General features: G+C 40.0%; 1 protein-coding gene across 5 annotated transcripts in view; it reads right to left on the bottom strand.

The window, feature by feature from the left end:
• The window catches only part of si (sucrase-isomaltase), a 484,577-nt gene that overhangs the window by 117,636 nt on the left and 349,139 nt on the right, over nt 1–17,802 (bottom strand). For all 5 annotated transcript variants that reach the window (XR_009654900.1, XR_009654901.1, XM_060924052.1 and 2 more), the window contains 3 exons: nt 12,449–12,652; nt 12,107–12,261; nt 10,003–10,171 (listed from right to left, as the gene is read on the bottom strand). Coding sequence is in view for 3 of the 5 variants with exons in the window: in XM_060924052.1 (XP_060780035.1) it covers nt 10,003–10,171; nt 12,107–12,261; nt 12,449–12,652 (528 nt within the window). In the remaining 2 variants the exon portion in view is untranslated. The remainder of the gene's footprint in view (nt 1–10,002; nt 10,172–12,106; nt 12,262–12,448; nt 12,653–17,802) is intronic.

Below are 17,802 nucleotides of genomic sequence, written 5' to 3'. Positions count from 1 at the left end.
CTGCGACCCTGTAGAACAGGATAAAGCAGCTAGAGATAATGAGATGAGATATCTAAGCCATTTTTATTTACAATGTAATTGGCAAGTGAAAAACAGCTGATTGCTGGCTCTATCGAAACTGATGGACAAATCCTGTCTAATAGCAAATCAGATGTAAACACAAGGTAACCAAGGAGTAGCACAAACCTAACACGCAGCAGAGTATTCAACAGGTATACAAGCAACAGAAAAAATAAAAATAAAAATTGGCAAAACACAGAAAACTTAGTGGGGGAAAATGCAATTTTTTGGCTAATATGGTGTACACTGATTTTCATACGGGAAAATTACGTTTTGTATCATCCGAGATTTTTTCCGTGACTCCAAGAAAATGTTCTTAGCATCCCCCATTTATTTTTTCAAACACGCATGCCCAATGAAACGTAACTATTTTCAATTTACGTATGGTTTTCTAGTTGCACGTGGTTTTCTCGGTCATTTGTGGTTGAGCAGTCCTTGTGTGCACATCAAATTTGACAAGTTTTATCATTTAAAAATGGCACCTGGAAATGCAATGGCAAAGAGAAAACGTGCTGGAACTGGACATCTGAAGGAATGGGAAACTCTGGATGGAGAATACGAAGGATGGATCCAGGTGTCTTCGAATGGCCCCCAATATTCGTTCTATGTTCTGTGCAGAAAGCACATTAAAAAGTGGCAGCTCCAGGTTTTTATGACCTGAAATTGCATTTCCAAACCATGGCACATAAAGACTGAGTCATTAAATGCAGGACCTTCAAGTCTATGGAGCAGCATTTTGGCACAATTACATCGGCTCAGACTGCCCAGACTTCTGTGGTGGCTGCAGAAGTTATGTTCTGCCAATTTCTCATGGAAAACAACAGCCCCCTGACTGTGGCTGACCATTTTTCGCAGCTAGCAAAAAAGAAAAATTCCCGATTCAAGGACTGCACAGGTAAGCATTTGTGTTTTGTTTTTTTTAAAAGTTTTTACTGTTTGCATGTAGGAAAGCTTCCTCCATTATCATGATAATTTAGGGAGGTAATACTGGGAGGCACCGTTTATACAACGGCAACTGTAGTTTCCCAGCGATTTCGCTTTGCTAAACATTTTAATTGCTGATAGGCATTATATCCTCCCGAGAACCAACCCATAGACTTGTGTCCTCTGTAGTTGACATTTGTTTTACATGCACACCCTCTTACTCTGTCAAGCTATTCACTTGAATCCTGGTGTCTTGTAAAGAGTGCATCCTTTTTTTTTTTTTGAAAAAAATCTAAATTGTAAGTTGTTTTTTTAACCTGACCTAGTAAGGAAATCACAACAAAAGAGAAATTGAGAGACACATTTTTTCTTGGTTCCCAGGAGGATATGTAGACACCAGTGGCGGCTGCTGGTTTTAAAACAGGGGAAGCCCATTTTACGCATTCATCGTAAAACCTGTAGGCCGGATATCAAAGCATAGAAAGGTGTGCCCCATTAGCATAGTGAACTAGACAACCCTACCTAGTGGCAGAAAGTATTTTTGCTTGTACATTTCATGTTATAGTCTGGCTTGCCAGGCTAGTGCTTCATATCCTTCATCAAAAATATCAAACATCCAAAAATCACTGGCTATTCTTTAACACAACACCCAGCTGTGCAACACATCCTTGGACATCTTCTGCAACACAGTCTGGAAATTCATAACCAGGTAGGCTATGCAACACTCAGAACCTTGAATATTATACCCAGGTATAACCTATAACACAGAGCCCACCATTCTCCTAACATTACTGAACAATATACACACTTCAGATTCATGAACATTATATGATGCACACTATTGACACAAATTCTGCCCTCCACTCCTTTTCCAGAAAATGGTCTGTGACCCTGTCATACTAGCTGGTTGTGCTTTCCAGAGACTTCACCAATTTCTGTTAGCAGCTAGCACTGCAGATCCCAATAAGGCTCAAGCTAGCCTACAACCAGATTGAACTACAAATGAAATAAATGAGTGAATTTGCGAATGATCAAACTGATAGAATGGATGAAAGTTAACGGAGCACAACGAGTAATATTTACATTTATTTACAGAGTAATGTACAGAGACATCAATGAGAAGAAACGTTTATATGAAAAGAAAGTCGGACAGCACTTTGGCACACGACTACACTTTCTCGACATCCGCTGGGGACTGACTGATCATACTTCCGTGTTCCTTGCCGATGCTGAAGTACAGAGCCCGCCCTCCTCATGTCTTTCAAACACTACCTCCAATAATCCTTCATCAGCCCGGCTTCTTGTCCCTCCCACTGTCTCGTTTAGTCCCAGAGAAGCCCGGCTTCCCTGGAAGTGACAATTTTGTCGATTTTAACCAATAACAACTAGCCGAAATTGGCTGTTCAGAGCCCCCTCATAGACTGCAACGGATACCCGGCTGCCAGCCATAGAGCCCATTGAAATAAGAAAGGTTACAGCCAGTGTTGCCAGATTGGGCGGTTTTAAGTGCATTTTGGCAGGTTTTGAAAATATTTTGGCTGGAAAACGTCAGCAGTATCTGGCAACGCTGGTTACAGCCTGGCAGCAAAGGTGATTCTCGTAGCGAACTGCAAGTTCGTCAGACATCACTGAAATAAGTTACAGGATAGTTATGAATGTAAATACAATCTTGGGCATATATTATGTTATGCAAGTTCTTGTTTTAATGAGAATTCAATGTCGTAGATGCCGCAGTTTGGGGAGAGAATTTTAGGGGAAGCTCGGCTTCCCTTCTTGTCTCTGAGAAATCGCCCCTGGTAGACACAGATGACCAACACTCGTTACTACCATCAGTCATCAGTAAACTGGAAAAGTATTGAATGAAGAGTAATGGTGGTAATGACCATTGGTAACCTGTCTCTTAAATGTGTAGTAGAGGATGGAAGCAATTTAACACCATCTACATGTTTGCCGTGCTCTGATTTTCTTTTATTGACCAGGAAAATAATCTGTATTTGCCAGTTATGTACGTAGACCTAACCTTTTATTCATTTGTTGTTCACCCAGGATTTTGCATGCAAATGAACAAAGACGACCATGGTCGTCAAAGGAAGTTTAGCTCCTGCTTATACAAATCCTGTTGTCAAAAATAAATGCTCCAGTAGCCGCTTAGACTTATGATAGATGAGAGCAATGACAGAAACAGCACCAATTGCTTGGTCATTCTGGCATGCATTTTTGAAGATGTCTGTGTAAAAACCAGAATGCTGGATTTACCAGAACTTGCTTCTGGTAAAGCTTCAGCGATACTTGAAGCTGTTGACAGCTTCATGAGGTAAGAATTTATTCTTTAAATTGCAAAACGATGTGCCAGTTTGCTGAATCTGTATACCTGTTTAACAATCTAGACTGGAAGTGTGTAGTAATATGTAAAATATTATAAATACCTTTGTAACTTTTATAATTACAAAATGAGCGCTAATGCATAATGTATATTTTCAGTGAAAATGACATCCCCTGGGCCAACTGGGTTTGTTGCAACATCATGATTGGCAGGAAAGATTCTGTTTTGACCAAGCTCCAAGCAAAAAGTCCCAAGATTTTTAGGTATGTGTTACCGTATGTCTCATAAGTTGATATATACACTATATATATATATATATATATATATATATATATATATATATATATATATATATATACACTATATATATATATATATATATATATATATATATATATATATATATAAATATATATATATAAAATTTCTCCAGTACTGTACTTAATCTACTGTTATTTCTGTTTCAGCATTGGCTGCATTTGCCACTTGGCAAATCTTTGTGTGAAGGCTGGTGTGAAGGTGCTGCCATTTAAAGTAGATGACCTTCTGGTGGATGTGTTCTACTTTTTCCACCACAGCTCAAAGTGCATTCAGGACTTCAAAGAATTTCAGCAGTTTACAGAGGTTAGCTAACAGTCCTGTCGTATCACTAAAACATAAGGAGTCTTTGAGACTCTCTTCTGGTAGTCTTCCAGCTTTTCCTCAATTAATTGTTCTACATTAAATTCTAGGTAGAGGAGCAGCAGATCTTGAAGCACTGTCCTACCCGTTGGCTGTCCCTAGAGAAAGTCTGCAACCGCCTGCTGAGCCAACTGCCGAGCCTTGCAAAGCTACTTTGCCAGTCATAAAGATGTTGAGAAACTGGGCAAAGTCAAGTTGATAAATGACAGGCTACAGGAACCCCTGACTGAGCTGATACTGTCGTTCCTGCAGTACATTATGCCAGTGCTCAATCAGTTTAACATCCTTTTTCAAGGGGAGGATTGCATGGTTGGCAGTCTCTTCCCCGAGATGGACAGGCTTCTACGGAAGTTTGCTGTGAAGTTCTTGGAGCTGAAGTATGTCAAGTCCTGCAGGAACCTTAGGGAACTTGATGTGGGCAACCAGGAGCTGCAGCAGTCCGATGACAAGCTGGCAGTGGGGCCTGCAGTCAGATCTCGCTTGGTGGAGCTAGAGGAAGACCTAGACGCAAAAACTGTCCAGGTCTTTTACTCCTCTGTCAGAGGATTTTATGAGGCTGCTGCCAGGAAGATGATGGATAAATTTCCATTTGACAATGAAGTGTTGGTCAATCTTGCAGTGTTAGATCTATCTAAAAAGGATGACCTGGACTATAGCGGTGTTGTCAATTTAACTTCCTCTTTTGGCTTTTACCTGGACCTGGAGCAGTTGAAGGACGAGTGGGAGGACTTTCAGCTTATGCTAGATGATGTTGTGCCATGCAGGGCAAATGATGGCAAAAAAGTACCAATAGATGTATATTGGGAAAAGGTCTTTGATGTAAAAACTGCTCTGGGTGTTGCCAGGTTTCCAGTACTGAAACAACTTTTTACTATTTTGCTGTGCCTCCCACATAGCAATGCAGATAGCGAGAGGGCTTTTTCATTGGTTAGGAAAATTCATACTGAGTACAGACAAAATATGGCTGCAGACACATTAACTGCATATCTGCAAATTAAAATGAACTGCGATGAGGAGCTACAACTGCTACCCAAGCAGTGATTTTATAGCTAGTGCCAAATCTGCAACATCTTTGTACAACAAAGAACACTCCAAAAAGGAATAAGATTCAAATTCTTGTTATAAATTACTGGGAAGATTTTCAATTTAACTTTATTACTTATTCATATTTTCACTTATCCTTGTTTAGATAATATACTTGATGTGGTTCAGTCATCTTTAGTTGCCTTAATATTGATTTAATGTTATTTTATTTGCAAAATTTACATCAATAATTATGGTATTACTGATACAATGTATATTAAATAATTAAGTTTGTAGTTCAGTCATTCTCTTTAGTAGATAATTGTTTACTTGACTGTACATATAGTTCTTTTTAATTCAGTTGTTTTCTCTAAGATCTAAAATGTCTTTTTATTCAGTACATGCTTAGTTGATCCCTTTAACTTCATGCAGTGTGATAAATATGCCTATTACAATAGGAGTGTATAATGTGGAATAAAACAATCGGTGCTTTGGATATTGGATTTTTTCTCGTGTAGAAGGGCTCATGGGTGTATGTAAGGGAAAAGTACAGATTTTGCAAGGGCATGGGTAACTAAAGGTTGACATGTATGTTCAATAATCAGGCCAGGTCAATACCGGGAAATCCAACAAAGTAGTGAGGGCTAGACAAATCGAGGTCATGAAACGGGCAATAGTCCAAGAACCGGAAATCAGGAAAACACAGGCAAGATAAACACAAGGGCTAGGCAAATTGGAGTCGAGAAACAGGCGAAGCTCGAGAAACCGGGAAGCGAGAGAAACGAGCAGATAAACACAAGGGCTAGGCAAAACGGGAAGAAACCGGACGGCAAAAGGGGTCATACACGGAAACGCAATCAGAAATATAAACGCTCAGTAGGCTCATGGAAATGTGGAGGCAATACTGTGCAATGAACAAAACAAACAGAGGGGTATAAATACAGACATAAACAAAAAGGTACAGGTAATGACAATTAGAACTTAGTGGAGCCACTCCTAGGAAGTGGCTCCAGGTTGGCTGATGGAATGCACGTGGTAGTGTCAAGTGTGTGAGTGGGATTGTGGGAAGTGGAGTCCAGAGTGTTGGGTGAGCCCGGGAGTGTGACAGCCACTTTATTGTACATTTAAATAACTGTACATACATATAAGCAACTGTACATGTGTTCAATACTGCAAACTGTACATACAACCTTACATACTCTCTAATCCTGCACACTTTCCCTCTGTAAGTATGCATTTAAATATTTACAAACATAATATTTGTATATTTTAACTCTGCACTGTCCATCACTGTATGCAGTGTATTGCAAAAGTATTCATCCCCTGTTGTGTTTGTCCTGTTTTTTCACATTACAAGCTGGAATTAAAATCGATTTTTGGGGGGTTAGCATCATTTGATTTACACAATGTACCTACCACTTTAAAGGTGAAAATTGTTGTTTTATTATGACACAAACAACAGTTAAGATGAAAAAAAAAAACAGAAATCTGGAGTGTGCATAGGTATTCACCCCCTTTCGTATGAAACCTTTAATATGAGCTAGTCTAACCAATTCACTTCATAAGTCACATAATTAGTTGATAAAGATCCAACTGTGTGCAATCCAAGTGTCACAAGATCTGTCACATGATGTCTATATAAATCAACCTTTTCTGGAAGGACCCTGACTCTGCAACACTACGAAGCAAGCAACATGAAAACCAAGGAGCACTCCCAACAGGTCAAAAACAAAGCTGTGGAGAAGTACAGATGAGGGTTGGGTTTTTAAAAGAATCCCAAACTTTGAATATCCCAGGGAGCACCATTAAATCCATTATCACAAAATGGAAAGAATATGTCACCACTACAAATCTGACAAGAGAAGGCTGCCCCACAGACCAGGGAAGGAGGCCTTTAATCAGAGATAGAAAAAAAATTAAAAAATAAAAATAAATTTAAAAAAACCCCACCAAAGATAGCACTTAAGGACCTGCAAAGATCTACAGCAGAGATGGGAGTATCTGTCCAGAGGACCATTTTAAGCTGTACACTCCACAGAGCGTGGCTTTATGGAAGAGTGGCCAGAAAAAAAGCTATTGCTTAAGAAAACACATGTGGAGTTTGCCCAACAGCATGTGACAGACTCCACAGACAAATTGAAGAAGATTCTCTGGTCAAATTAGACTAAAATTGATCTTTTTGGCTATCATGGGAAATGCCATGTGTAGCACAAACCCAACACCCTGAGAAAACCATTCCTATAGTGAAGCGTGGTGGTGCCAGAGAATTGCAGCTGTAATTGTAGCAAAAGGTGGCTCTACAAAGTATTGACTTGGGCAGGGGGGGGATACCGATGCGCACTCCAGATTTCCTCCCCCCCCCATCTTAAGTGTTGTTTATTTTACAATAAACCAACAATTTTCACCTTTAAAGTGGTAGGCATGTTGTGTAAATCAAATGGTGCTAACCCCCCAAAAATCCATTTTAATTCCAGCTTGTTATATGACAAAACAGGACAAACATGAAGGGGGGTGAGTACTTTTTCAAGACACTGTATAGACCCTTTTCAGTCACGTGACCTTCGTAAACGCGACCGCCATTTTGGACATGTAGTGGACTTCGGCTCGAATCGGTTTGAATGCGAGGAAGGCGACAAACATAAAAGAAAAAGGAGCGAGATGCAGAAAACTGTATTTACTAGTTTACTGTAATTATGATCTGGCAGCTATTTACACCGGATCCAGTGTAAATAGCTGCCGGAGCCAACGTCCGAGCTTGCCGGAGCGCGCGCGCTCCGGCCGGCCATGAGCTAGGGCGCTCCGGAACCTCGGACGTTGGCTCCGGCAGCTATTTACACTGGATCCGGTGTAAATAGCTGCCAGATCATAATTACAGTAAACTAGAATGGAATGTTACAAGCAATGTAATGCCTTTTCTGGCTAATTTTATTCGTCTTACCTCCAACAAAGTGGTCACTACACAAGTATTGGTATGCCGCTATCCATCTTCTCCGTCGGTCAGCATCTACCGGGATCCGATAAAATGATAACCCTTGCCTTGTTTGTTGATGGTTACTACATCCAGGTGCACAACAATATAGTGGCATGATGGAAGTCTTGCTGAAAATAAACACTTTCTTTGCTGCCGTTCCTCAATGTTGGCTGTGGTAAACTACTGGTAGTACATGTCCAAAATGGCGGCCGCGTTTGTCGTGACATCACGTGAAAAGGGTCCATACTGTAACATCACTATGCTACAGTACTTATTTCTGGAACTTATCAGTAAATAATACTGTAGTTTGCATTTCTGATTATATGCTAAATGCACTTCAGTGGCTTTGTATCTGTACTCTGCACAATGACAAAGTTTAATTTAATCTAATCTAATCTAATCTAATCTAATCTAATCTAATATAATATAATATAAGACAGCAGATCCATGGGGGCCTGCCTATAGGGCACCAGCTGAGGCTTGATCAACCTCAGCTGGGACAACTGGAAGAGGATATCTCATGTTGGAAGACCTAAAACACCTTTAGACCCCAGGTTGCATCACTGATGATGATGTGTTCTAGTTAAGCATCAGATGATGTTTCACTCTATCAACACTATGCATGGAGAAAAAGGTGAGTTTTTTTCATCTGAAGAACAGCATCACAATTGTGAAGCACAGAAATGGCAGCATAATTTTGTGGAGGTATAGTGCTAGCTTTGTTTTTATGGTTTAACAAACATCCTATTGAAACTATCTGCCATCCAAGTATATACAGTCCCAGTCAAACTTTTTGACACATCTACTCATTCATAGATTTTTTCTGTATTTTTACTATTTTCTAGACTGTAAAACAACACTGAAGACACCAAAACTATGCAATAACACTGAACATATATGGAATTATGTGGAAAACAAAAGGTGTTAAAAAAATGAAATATGTTTCATATTTTAGATTCTGGGGTTGGCACAGTGGTGTAGTGGTTAGCGCTGTCGCCTCACAGCAAGAAGGTCCGGGTTCGAGCCCCGTGGCCGATGAGGGCCTTTCTGTGCGGAGTTTGCATGTTCTTCTCGTGTCCGCGTGGGTTTCCTCCAGGTGCTCTGGTTTCCCCCACAGTCCAAAGACATGCAGGTTAGGTTAACTGGCGACTCTAAATTGACTGTAGGTGTGAATGTGAGTGTGAATGGTTGTCTGTGTCTCTGTGTCAGCCCTGTGATGACCTGGCAACTTGTCCAGGGTGTACCCCGCCTTTCGCCCGTAGTCAGCTGGGATAGGCTCCAGCTTGCCTGCGACCCTGTAGAACAGGATAAAGAGGCTACAGATAATGAGATGAGATGAGAATAAAATACAGCAAATAGCCCAGGTTGACAACTGTAGCAATCCATATTATAATATGTCAAGATCCACTCAAATAAGTAAAGAGAAATGACAATCATTACTTTAAGACATGAAGTGTCTTTTAATTCATACTTTAAAAAAAGAATTTGAATGTGTCCCCAAACTTTTGACTGGTACTGTTGATGAACAGTGGAGGTTTAAGTGTCTGGCCCAAGGTGCTGTAGTGACTCTTTAGCAGTCTTGCTAAATGAATTTAAAACTTTCATATCCTTAGTTCAGAACTTTAACCAGAGCCATGAGTACCTACTGCTGTGATATACAAGTCACATGGCCTGTTTAGTTACCCAATGTCCCCTAATTTTTCATTCCTTTCATTTTCAGTTTTACTTACATTTGTTCAAAGAACTTACATTCAGTAAAGGGTAGATGACAGAATAATGAATAAGACTATTATCAGGATTATTAACACACCACTCCCCACAAGGATTCGACTATCTGAAAGACCCTGTGGGGATATATGCAGTCCAGGAGGAAAACTGCTTTTTTCCCTTCCAAAACTAGTTTTAATTTACAGGGGTGAAATGTGGGGTTGGATTTAAAAGTAGGTATAGCATGGTCATTATAAGGAAAGTGTGTGTGTGTGTGTGTGTGTGTGTACTGTATTATGCTTAATTCACTCACCCCTGGAGGTTGGTCCTTACTGAACATGCCCCATGTATGCCAGTTCATATCGCGTCTAAAGCTTTTATGTTCCGTCTCCCCAAAGCCAAAGATGTATTGTGAAGGAAGTAGAGTTGAGATTTGTATGAACATGTCAGAGAAGATAAAGCCAGGAAGAGATGAATTCCATCTTCAGGAAAAGACAGAAACAGAAAAAAAACCCCACAAACTATGTTTGCAATTTTCCTTTACATAATACAAGTTCATTTAAGAATGAAACAATCAAAAAATCAAATGAAAGAAACAATGAAAACAATCAAAACTTTCCTTATTCTCATGGAATTTTCATTCATTGCTTACTAATTTTAGTAATAAGTGAAAATAACACAAGCACTAGAATGATACCTTTTCTTCAAAAATTATGACTAGATATTAAATTATCTCCTTCACAGTATCTTCCTGTATGTGTGCATATGCATACATAGATCATACATCAGTTCGCATGGTGCATACAAATGCCAGTTGCAAAAGTTGTTGTCATACTCTGTCTGCTGATCATCATTGAACTGTACAAATAGTGAAATCATGACCTTAGTATTATAAAGGTTCCTCTCTCATTCATTCATACTTTCATTCATTCAGTTTTAACCCAGATGGACCCTTACAAAATTAAGGTCCCAAAATGCCCTTTTTTAAATTAAATCTTCCAGCTACACTGAGGCAATGGAAATAATATCAAGTGAAAGGGGCAAAACAATTGGGTTGCATGTCTTATTTTAATTTCTCAAAGGTGTAACCCCGAAGTCAAAATCATTCCCAAGTGAGGAAAAAAGACTGGCTCCATCTCAGAGAAAACTGAGCTTGCGGAAGCAAGAAACACTCTGTGAAAAGCTGCTCAGGCACATCACTTTTTCCCTACCAGAGGCTCCCAGGTTAAGTTAGAAACTGCTAAATCAGCCCTTGATGGAGTGTATAACAAAGCCCTTGAACAACAACTCAAGTATAAAATAGAAGAGTTTGAAAAGGCACACCATGAAAAAAAAAAGACATTCTGCTGCTTGGCAAACCCTCAGTGAACTGACTAAACAAAACACCTACCCCAGTCATCAAGATCAAAGGAGCAACCACAAAGGAGAAGATCTGGAAGACAAAGCTCCAAATAACTTAATGATCTGGATTACACCAACAACATTGCTCTAGCATCTGAACTCCTAACTTTAGCACAGGAACTCTTCGCATCTCTGGAGGAAGCTGCTGCAAAAGTTGGTCTTATACTTAATGCCAAGAAGACAGAACTTTTGATCATCAATGAAGATGCAGACCATCAACCCATTCGCACAATGAGTGGTACCAACCTGAAAGAGGTCACGGATTTCAAATACCTGAGTTCACGTCTCATTAACAGCAGAAAGGATTTCCTGTCTCGGAAAGGTCAGGCGTGGGGCACATGCAATAAATCATCTCACATCCGGCAAACAAACATTCCTACATCCACTAAAATCAGTTTCTTCTGAGTCTGTGTGGAGAGCATCCTTCTCTCTGGAGCAGAAACATGGACCATCAACAAGGAACTGGAAAAATGTCTTGATGGCACTTACACCAAGCTATTGATGAGGCTATGGAAACATTTTTGGAAAGAACAATCCACCATATCTCAGATATATGGAGAAATCCCTCAGATCTCCACCACCTTGGCACAAAGAACAGCCCTGTACACTGGCCACTGCTTCAGAGTGAAAAATCAAGTAATCTCCAACACCATTCCCTGGAGAGTACCTTGCCCAAACCGAGGAGCCAGATTGCTCACCTATCCAGATACCTTAGGCTAAGTTAACTCCTAAGAATTTACTCTACCATTTTGTAATTTCTGAAATACCCCAATTTTGATATTTCTTAAGGCAAACATTCAGGACACTGTTTTGCTCATTTGCAATGCATGCTTTTGTTAATTGCATCTCCTGATTCTGCTACAAAGTTAGCGAACAGCTTTTTTTTTCTTCTAGTTATCAAGTTTTACACATAATTTTACATGTATAAATTTTATAAAATCAAAGTCACAGACATTGATCTCCCTGAAGTGATGCAATCACATTTCTGGAATAAAATTGTAAAGCCATAAACTTACATGATGGTTTCTGTTTTTTTCCTGATCACCTGAATACCGAATGGTTGCTCTGTGATATTCACTCTGTACATCCTCTTATCTTCCTGTATCTCTGGTGTGGATGGTAAATTAAGAGGGACAGGAACTTCATAACGCTTATGAGCCGGATCAAAGATCTGCATGAGGCAAACAATGGTCAATCTGTAAGGTCATTATTATTATTTGATAGTTTTAAAATCATTTTTTGCTGTTTCACTTTTTTCACCTATCTCCTCATACTTTTGTAACTTATCAGTGCGATTAATGACAACATAATTAATGTCGTGACACTGTCCAAGCTCAGGCAGCCTCAGGGGTCTGTACCTTAAACCGTAGAGAGTGACTGCTCAGATATGTGATTTCCACCCGCAGCGTGTTGATGTCTCTGGATAAAATACGTGGAACAGGGTATTTATCATTTCGTGTGATATCAAAACTCCATCCACTTTCCGTTTCCTGTGCAGGCCCCGATATGTAGCCATAATCCATGGGGAAATAACACCATGGCACACCTTGCAGATTTGTAGGCTGGAGACAAATACAGGGGAAAAAAGTGACTGTGATAAAAATTTTTAATTATAAGCTATTTACTTAAGACATATTGCATTAAGTAAATGCAGTGCATTTTAATGTTCAGAAAATGCTCTTTTACCATGTACAATACAGTGGTGCTTGAAAGTTTGTGAACCCTTTCGAATTTTCTATATTTCTGCATAAATATGATCTAAAACATCATCAGATTTTCACACAAGTCCTACAAGTAGAGGAAGAGAAGCCAGTTAAACAAATGAGACAAAAATATTATACTTGGTCATTTATTTATTGAGGAAAGTAATCCAATATTACATATCTGTGAGTAGCAAAAGTATGTGAACCTCTAGGATTAGCAGTTAATTTGAAGGTGAAATTAGAGTCAGGTGTTTTCAATCAATGGGATGATGATCAGGTGTGAGTGGGCACCCTGTTTTATTTAAAGAACAGGGATCTATCAAAGTCTGATCTTCACAACCCATGTTTGTGGAAGTGTATCATGGCACGAACAAAGGAGATTTCTGAGGACCTCAGAAAAAGCATTGTTAATGCTCATCAGGCTGGAAAAGGTTACAAAACCATCTCTAAAGAGTTTGGATTCCACCAATCCACAGCCAGACAGATTATGTGCAAATGGAGGAAATTCAAGACCATTGTTGCCCTCCCCAGGAGTGGATGACCAACAAAGATCATTCCAAGAGTAAGGCATGTAATAGTTGGCGAGGTCACAAAGGACCCCAGGGTAACTTCTAAGCAACTGAAGGCCTCTCTCACATTGGCTAATGGTAATGCTCATGAGTCCACCATCAGGAGAACACTGAACAACAATGGTGTGCATGGCAGGGTTGCAAGGAGAAAGCCACTGCTCTCCAAAAGGAGAGCAGTGGTCTTGTCTGCAGTTTGCTAAAGATCACATGGAAAGGCCAGAAGGCTATTGGAAAAATGTTTTGTGGATGGATGAGACCAAAATAGAACTTTTTGGTTCAAAGGAGAAGCATTATGTTTGAAGAAAGGAAAAACACTGCATTCCAGCAGTTATCTTATCCCATCTGTGAAAAGAGGTGGTGGTAGTATCATGGTTTGGGCCTGTTTTGCTGCATCTGGGCCAGGACAGTTTGACATCATTGATGGAACAATGAATTCTGAATTATTCCAGCGAATTCTAAAGGAAAATGTCAGGAAATCTGTCCATGAACTGAATCTCAAGAGAAGGTGGGTCATACAGCAAGACAGTGACCCAAAGTATACAATTCATTCTCTACCAAAGAATAGTTAAAGAAGAATAAAGTTAATGTTTTGGAATGGCCAAGTCAAAGTCCTGTCCTTAATCCAATTGAAATGTTGTGGAAGGACCTGAAGCGAGCAGTTCATGTGAGGAAACCCACCAACATCCCAGAGTTAAAGCTGTTCTGTCCAGTGGAATGGGCTAAAATTCCACCAAGCTGTTGTGCAGGACTGATCAACAGTTACCGGAAATGTTTAGTTTCAGTTATTGCTGCACAAGGGGATCACTCCAGATACTGAAAGCAAAGGTTCACATACTTTTGCCACTCACAGATATGTAATATTGGATCATTTTCCTTAATAAATAAATGACCAAGTATTATTTTTTTTCCTCATTTGTTTAACTGGGTTCTCTTTATCTACTTTTAGGACTTGTGTGAAAATCTGATGATGTTTTAGGTCATATTTATGCAGAAATATAGAACATTCTAAAGGGTTCACAAACTTTCAAGCACCACTGTAAAAGACATAAAAGAGGCTTTGCATAATTCTGTGTGTTTTTCATACGAGTTTAAAGAAAAATTCCACCCTGAAATATTTACGTATTTGTGGTAAGTTCGTGAGTTAGATTTTATTGTCCTTGAGGGGAAATTATTTTCCATCGCAGTATATTTTACAAAGGAATAGCATATTATCCAAAGGAATAAATAAATTTATTAGGGATCAAATTACCTCATTTAATTTCAAAGCCTTTAATTTTCTGTAAAGCTGCTTTGTGACAGTCTGCTGTTAAAAGTGCTATACAAATAAACTTGACTTGATAGCACTATACATCACATGGAAAATTAAGATTACACTTTACACATAACAGCCATACGTAACAGAAGATGAGGTATGACACAACAGTGACAGAAAATACAATACAAAAACACAATGTGTAGCTCCCTCAATGAGACACTCTGTTTAGGGCGGTGATGGATGCAGGTACTAGGCTTTTGCCAAAGCGAGCCCTTCTGCACCTCAAGGACCTGTATCTGCATCCAGAGAGCAGTACAGTGATGTGGTGATTGAGTAGCTGTGTGATGTCCTGTGCTATTGCATTTACAATGCATGCAATGTTGGGTTGGTGTAGCTTCTAGATCATTAGGTGCCTTTGGAAGTTGTTGAAAGTACATCTGAAGTCCACAAAGAGTATCCTGGCAAAGGTGCCTTGGGAGTCCAGGTGCTGGAGGAGAAGGTATAGCAGGCAGGCTAAGGAATTGTCTGTGTCCCTCTTGGTACTATAGGCAAATTGGAAGTGGTCCAATTGTTGGTTGACAATTGGCAGGATGGTGCATCACAGACGCTATCGTTCTGTGTTTTTTTTTTTTTGGGCACCAAGATTAATGTTGCAGTTTTCAATAGGGTGGGTATTCTGCCAGGCTGGTAGGATTTGCAGAAATATGAGTGGACAATTGGTAAGAGTTTCATTGTGCAGGTCTTGGACATCCTTGCCAGGATGCCATCAGGCCTGAGGCATAAACTGGCAAAGCTGCTGCCATACCTCCTCCTCTGAAAAGGGGACTGGCTCATTGGGGTCCAGTGGAAGGAGGGCTCAAACACTCACTGATTCAGCTGTGAAATCCTGAGTGTCAAAGTGAGTGAAAAAGTTTAAATTAGTGGCAAAAAATTCTGTGTCAATTGATGTAGATAGACTGAATTTGGATTCATATCCTGTCAGAGTTTTGACCATCTGAAAAGCTTGTTTATTGTTCTGTCCATCCATCCATTATCCATAACTGCTTATTCTGTGCAGGGTCACAGGCAAACTGGAGCCTATCCCAGCTGACTATGGATGAGAGGTGGGGTACACCCTGGACAAGTCACCAGATCATCACAGGTCTAATACACAGAGACAAACAACTACTCACACTCACATCTATGGTCAATTTAGAGCCACCAATTAGCCTAACCTGGATGTCTTTGGACTGTGGGGGAAACTGGAGCACCCAGAAGAAACCCACACAGACACAGGGAGAACATGCAAACTCCACACACAAAGGCCCCTGTCAGCCACTGGGCTTGAACCCAGAACCTTCTTGCTGTGAAGCAACAGCACCACCGTGCTGCCCTTGTTTATTGTTCATGTTGCCAAATTCATGTTCGATTTAAAGTTTCAGTTTTGCTTTGAGGACCTCATTTTTTGATGTTGCAGTTTTCCATCCTGAGACAAGCTGAGTCTTTGAGCCTAAAAGTTGTACGTTCTCTTTCAGGCTCTGTTTTATTTTGGAGTGATCCACAGTTTGGCATTGGGATATTTCTTTTTTTGTTTTGACTGAAATAGTGGTAGTCATGCAGAAATTGATGTAGTCCCTAAGGTCTCCTTGCCATGCTCATTGAGCTAGCAATGGCATAGATTAATTCAGTGCAAGGAGCCTTTAAGATCTGAGGACTGTGTTTTGCACATGGTCAGCACCAAGACAGTATGTACTGAGGATATAACTATCCAAGTATTTGGATCAGTGCATCAATTTAAAAGGCATCGATTGAAATGAATCAAATGCAATAATCATAAATTCAATTTTCCTGATTAATTAATTATTGAAGGGCGGCACGGTGGTGTAGTGGTTAGTGCTATCGCCTCACAGCAAGAAGGTCCGGGTTCGAGCCCCGTGGCCGGCGAGGACCTTTCTGTGCAGAGTTTGCATGTTCTCCCCATGTCCGCGTGGGTTTTCTCCAGGTGCTCCGGTTTCCCCCACAGTCCAAAGACATGCAGCTTAGGTTAACTGGTGACTCTAAATTGACCGTAGGTGTGAGTGTGAATAGTTGTCTATGTGTCAGCCCTGTGATGACCTGGCGACTTGTCTAGGGTGTACCCCGCCTTTTGCCCATAGTCAGCTAGGATAGGCTCCAGCTTGCCTGCGACCCTGTAGAACAGGATAAAGCGTCTAGAGATAATGAGATGAGATGAGAATTAATTATTGACAAAATTCAGACTCCAAGTTCCAGAATGCAGTGCAGCTATATGGCAACAGAGTTAAGATAGAGAGGGCACACTTATGTGATTATGTATTGTACAGTTAATTCTGCCATGGTGTTACTAATATGCCATCCAAAACAGGAAACAAAAACCTATGCCAGAATAAGTAGAATAGACAGATGGCAGTGTACACATTATGTAAAATTTGTACATATCTTTTGGCTCTATGTGACTATTTCCATTAAAAAAGGTTCAAACTAGCAATGGTAAGCATTTGTTTATAATGAGTGTGAAGTGAGGGGGCAAGCCCAGCACAGCGCACCAAGGTTGGCTACAGTGGCCAGGCTCACATGGTTCAGCTTTCCAAAAATTTGATTGGCTGAATAAACAACGTGATGCACTGTGAACTTTGAAATTAATTGACTGAAATGTGGCAGCACCCGAGGTGTTATTTTAGTTGGAAATACTGTATATAGTTAGGTCCCTAAGTATTTGGGCAATGATGCAATGTTGCCTCTGTACACATCCACATTCCACAATGGATTTGAAATGAAGCAATCAAGATGTGATTGAAGTGTAGACTTCAGCTTTAGTTCAAGGGGTTTAAGAAAAATATTGTACTAACCATTTAGGAATTACACCCATTTTTTACACAGTTCCTCCATTTTCATTTTGATGGCTTCATTTCAAATCTATTGTTGTGGTGTACAGGCACAAAATTACCAAAATTGTGTCACTGTGCAAATACTTATAGAACTGACTGTAGTTCCAAAGTCACCTAAAATGCCTGATTACTATGGTCTCTTTTACAATCAGTGTACATTGCAGAGGCACAAGCTTTGGATCAATTGAAAGCTACTGAACAGTGCTGAGGTTCCCAAAAGCATCGTAGCACAAAGATCATCCTTAAATGGTAGAGCATGCAGCACAATGAACACTCTCTCTTCTAGTTAAGATGCTATTA

This window comes from Neoarius graeffei, chromosome 6 (assembly GCF_027579695.1).
Source record: "Neoarius graeffei isolate fNeoGra1 chromosome 6, fNeoGra1.pri, whole genome shotgun sequence".
NCBI classification, from domain to species: domain Eukaryota; kingdom Metazoa; phylum Chordata; class Actinopteri; order Siluriformes; family Ariidae; genus Neoarius; species Neoarius graeffei.
The sequence above is the reverse complement of the archived record's forward strand: the minus strand, read 5'-3'. Positions and strand labels throughout refer to the sequence as shown.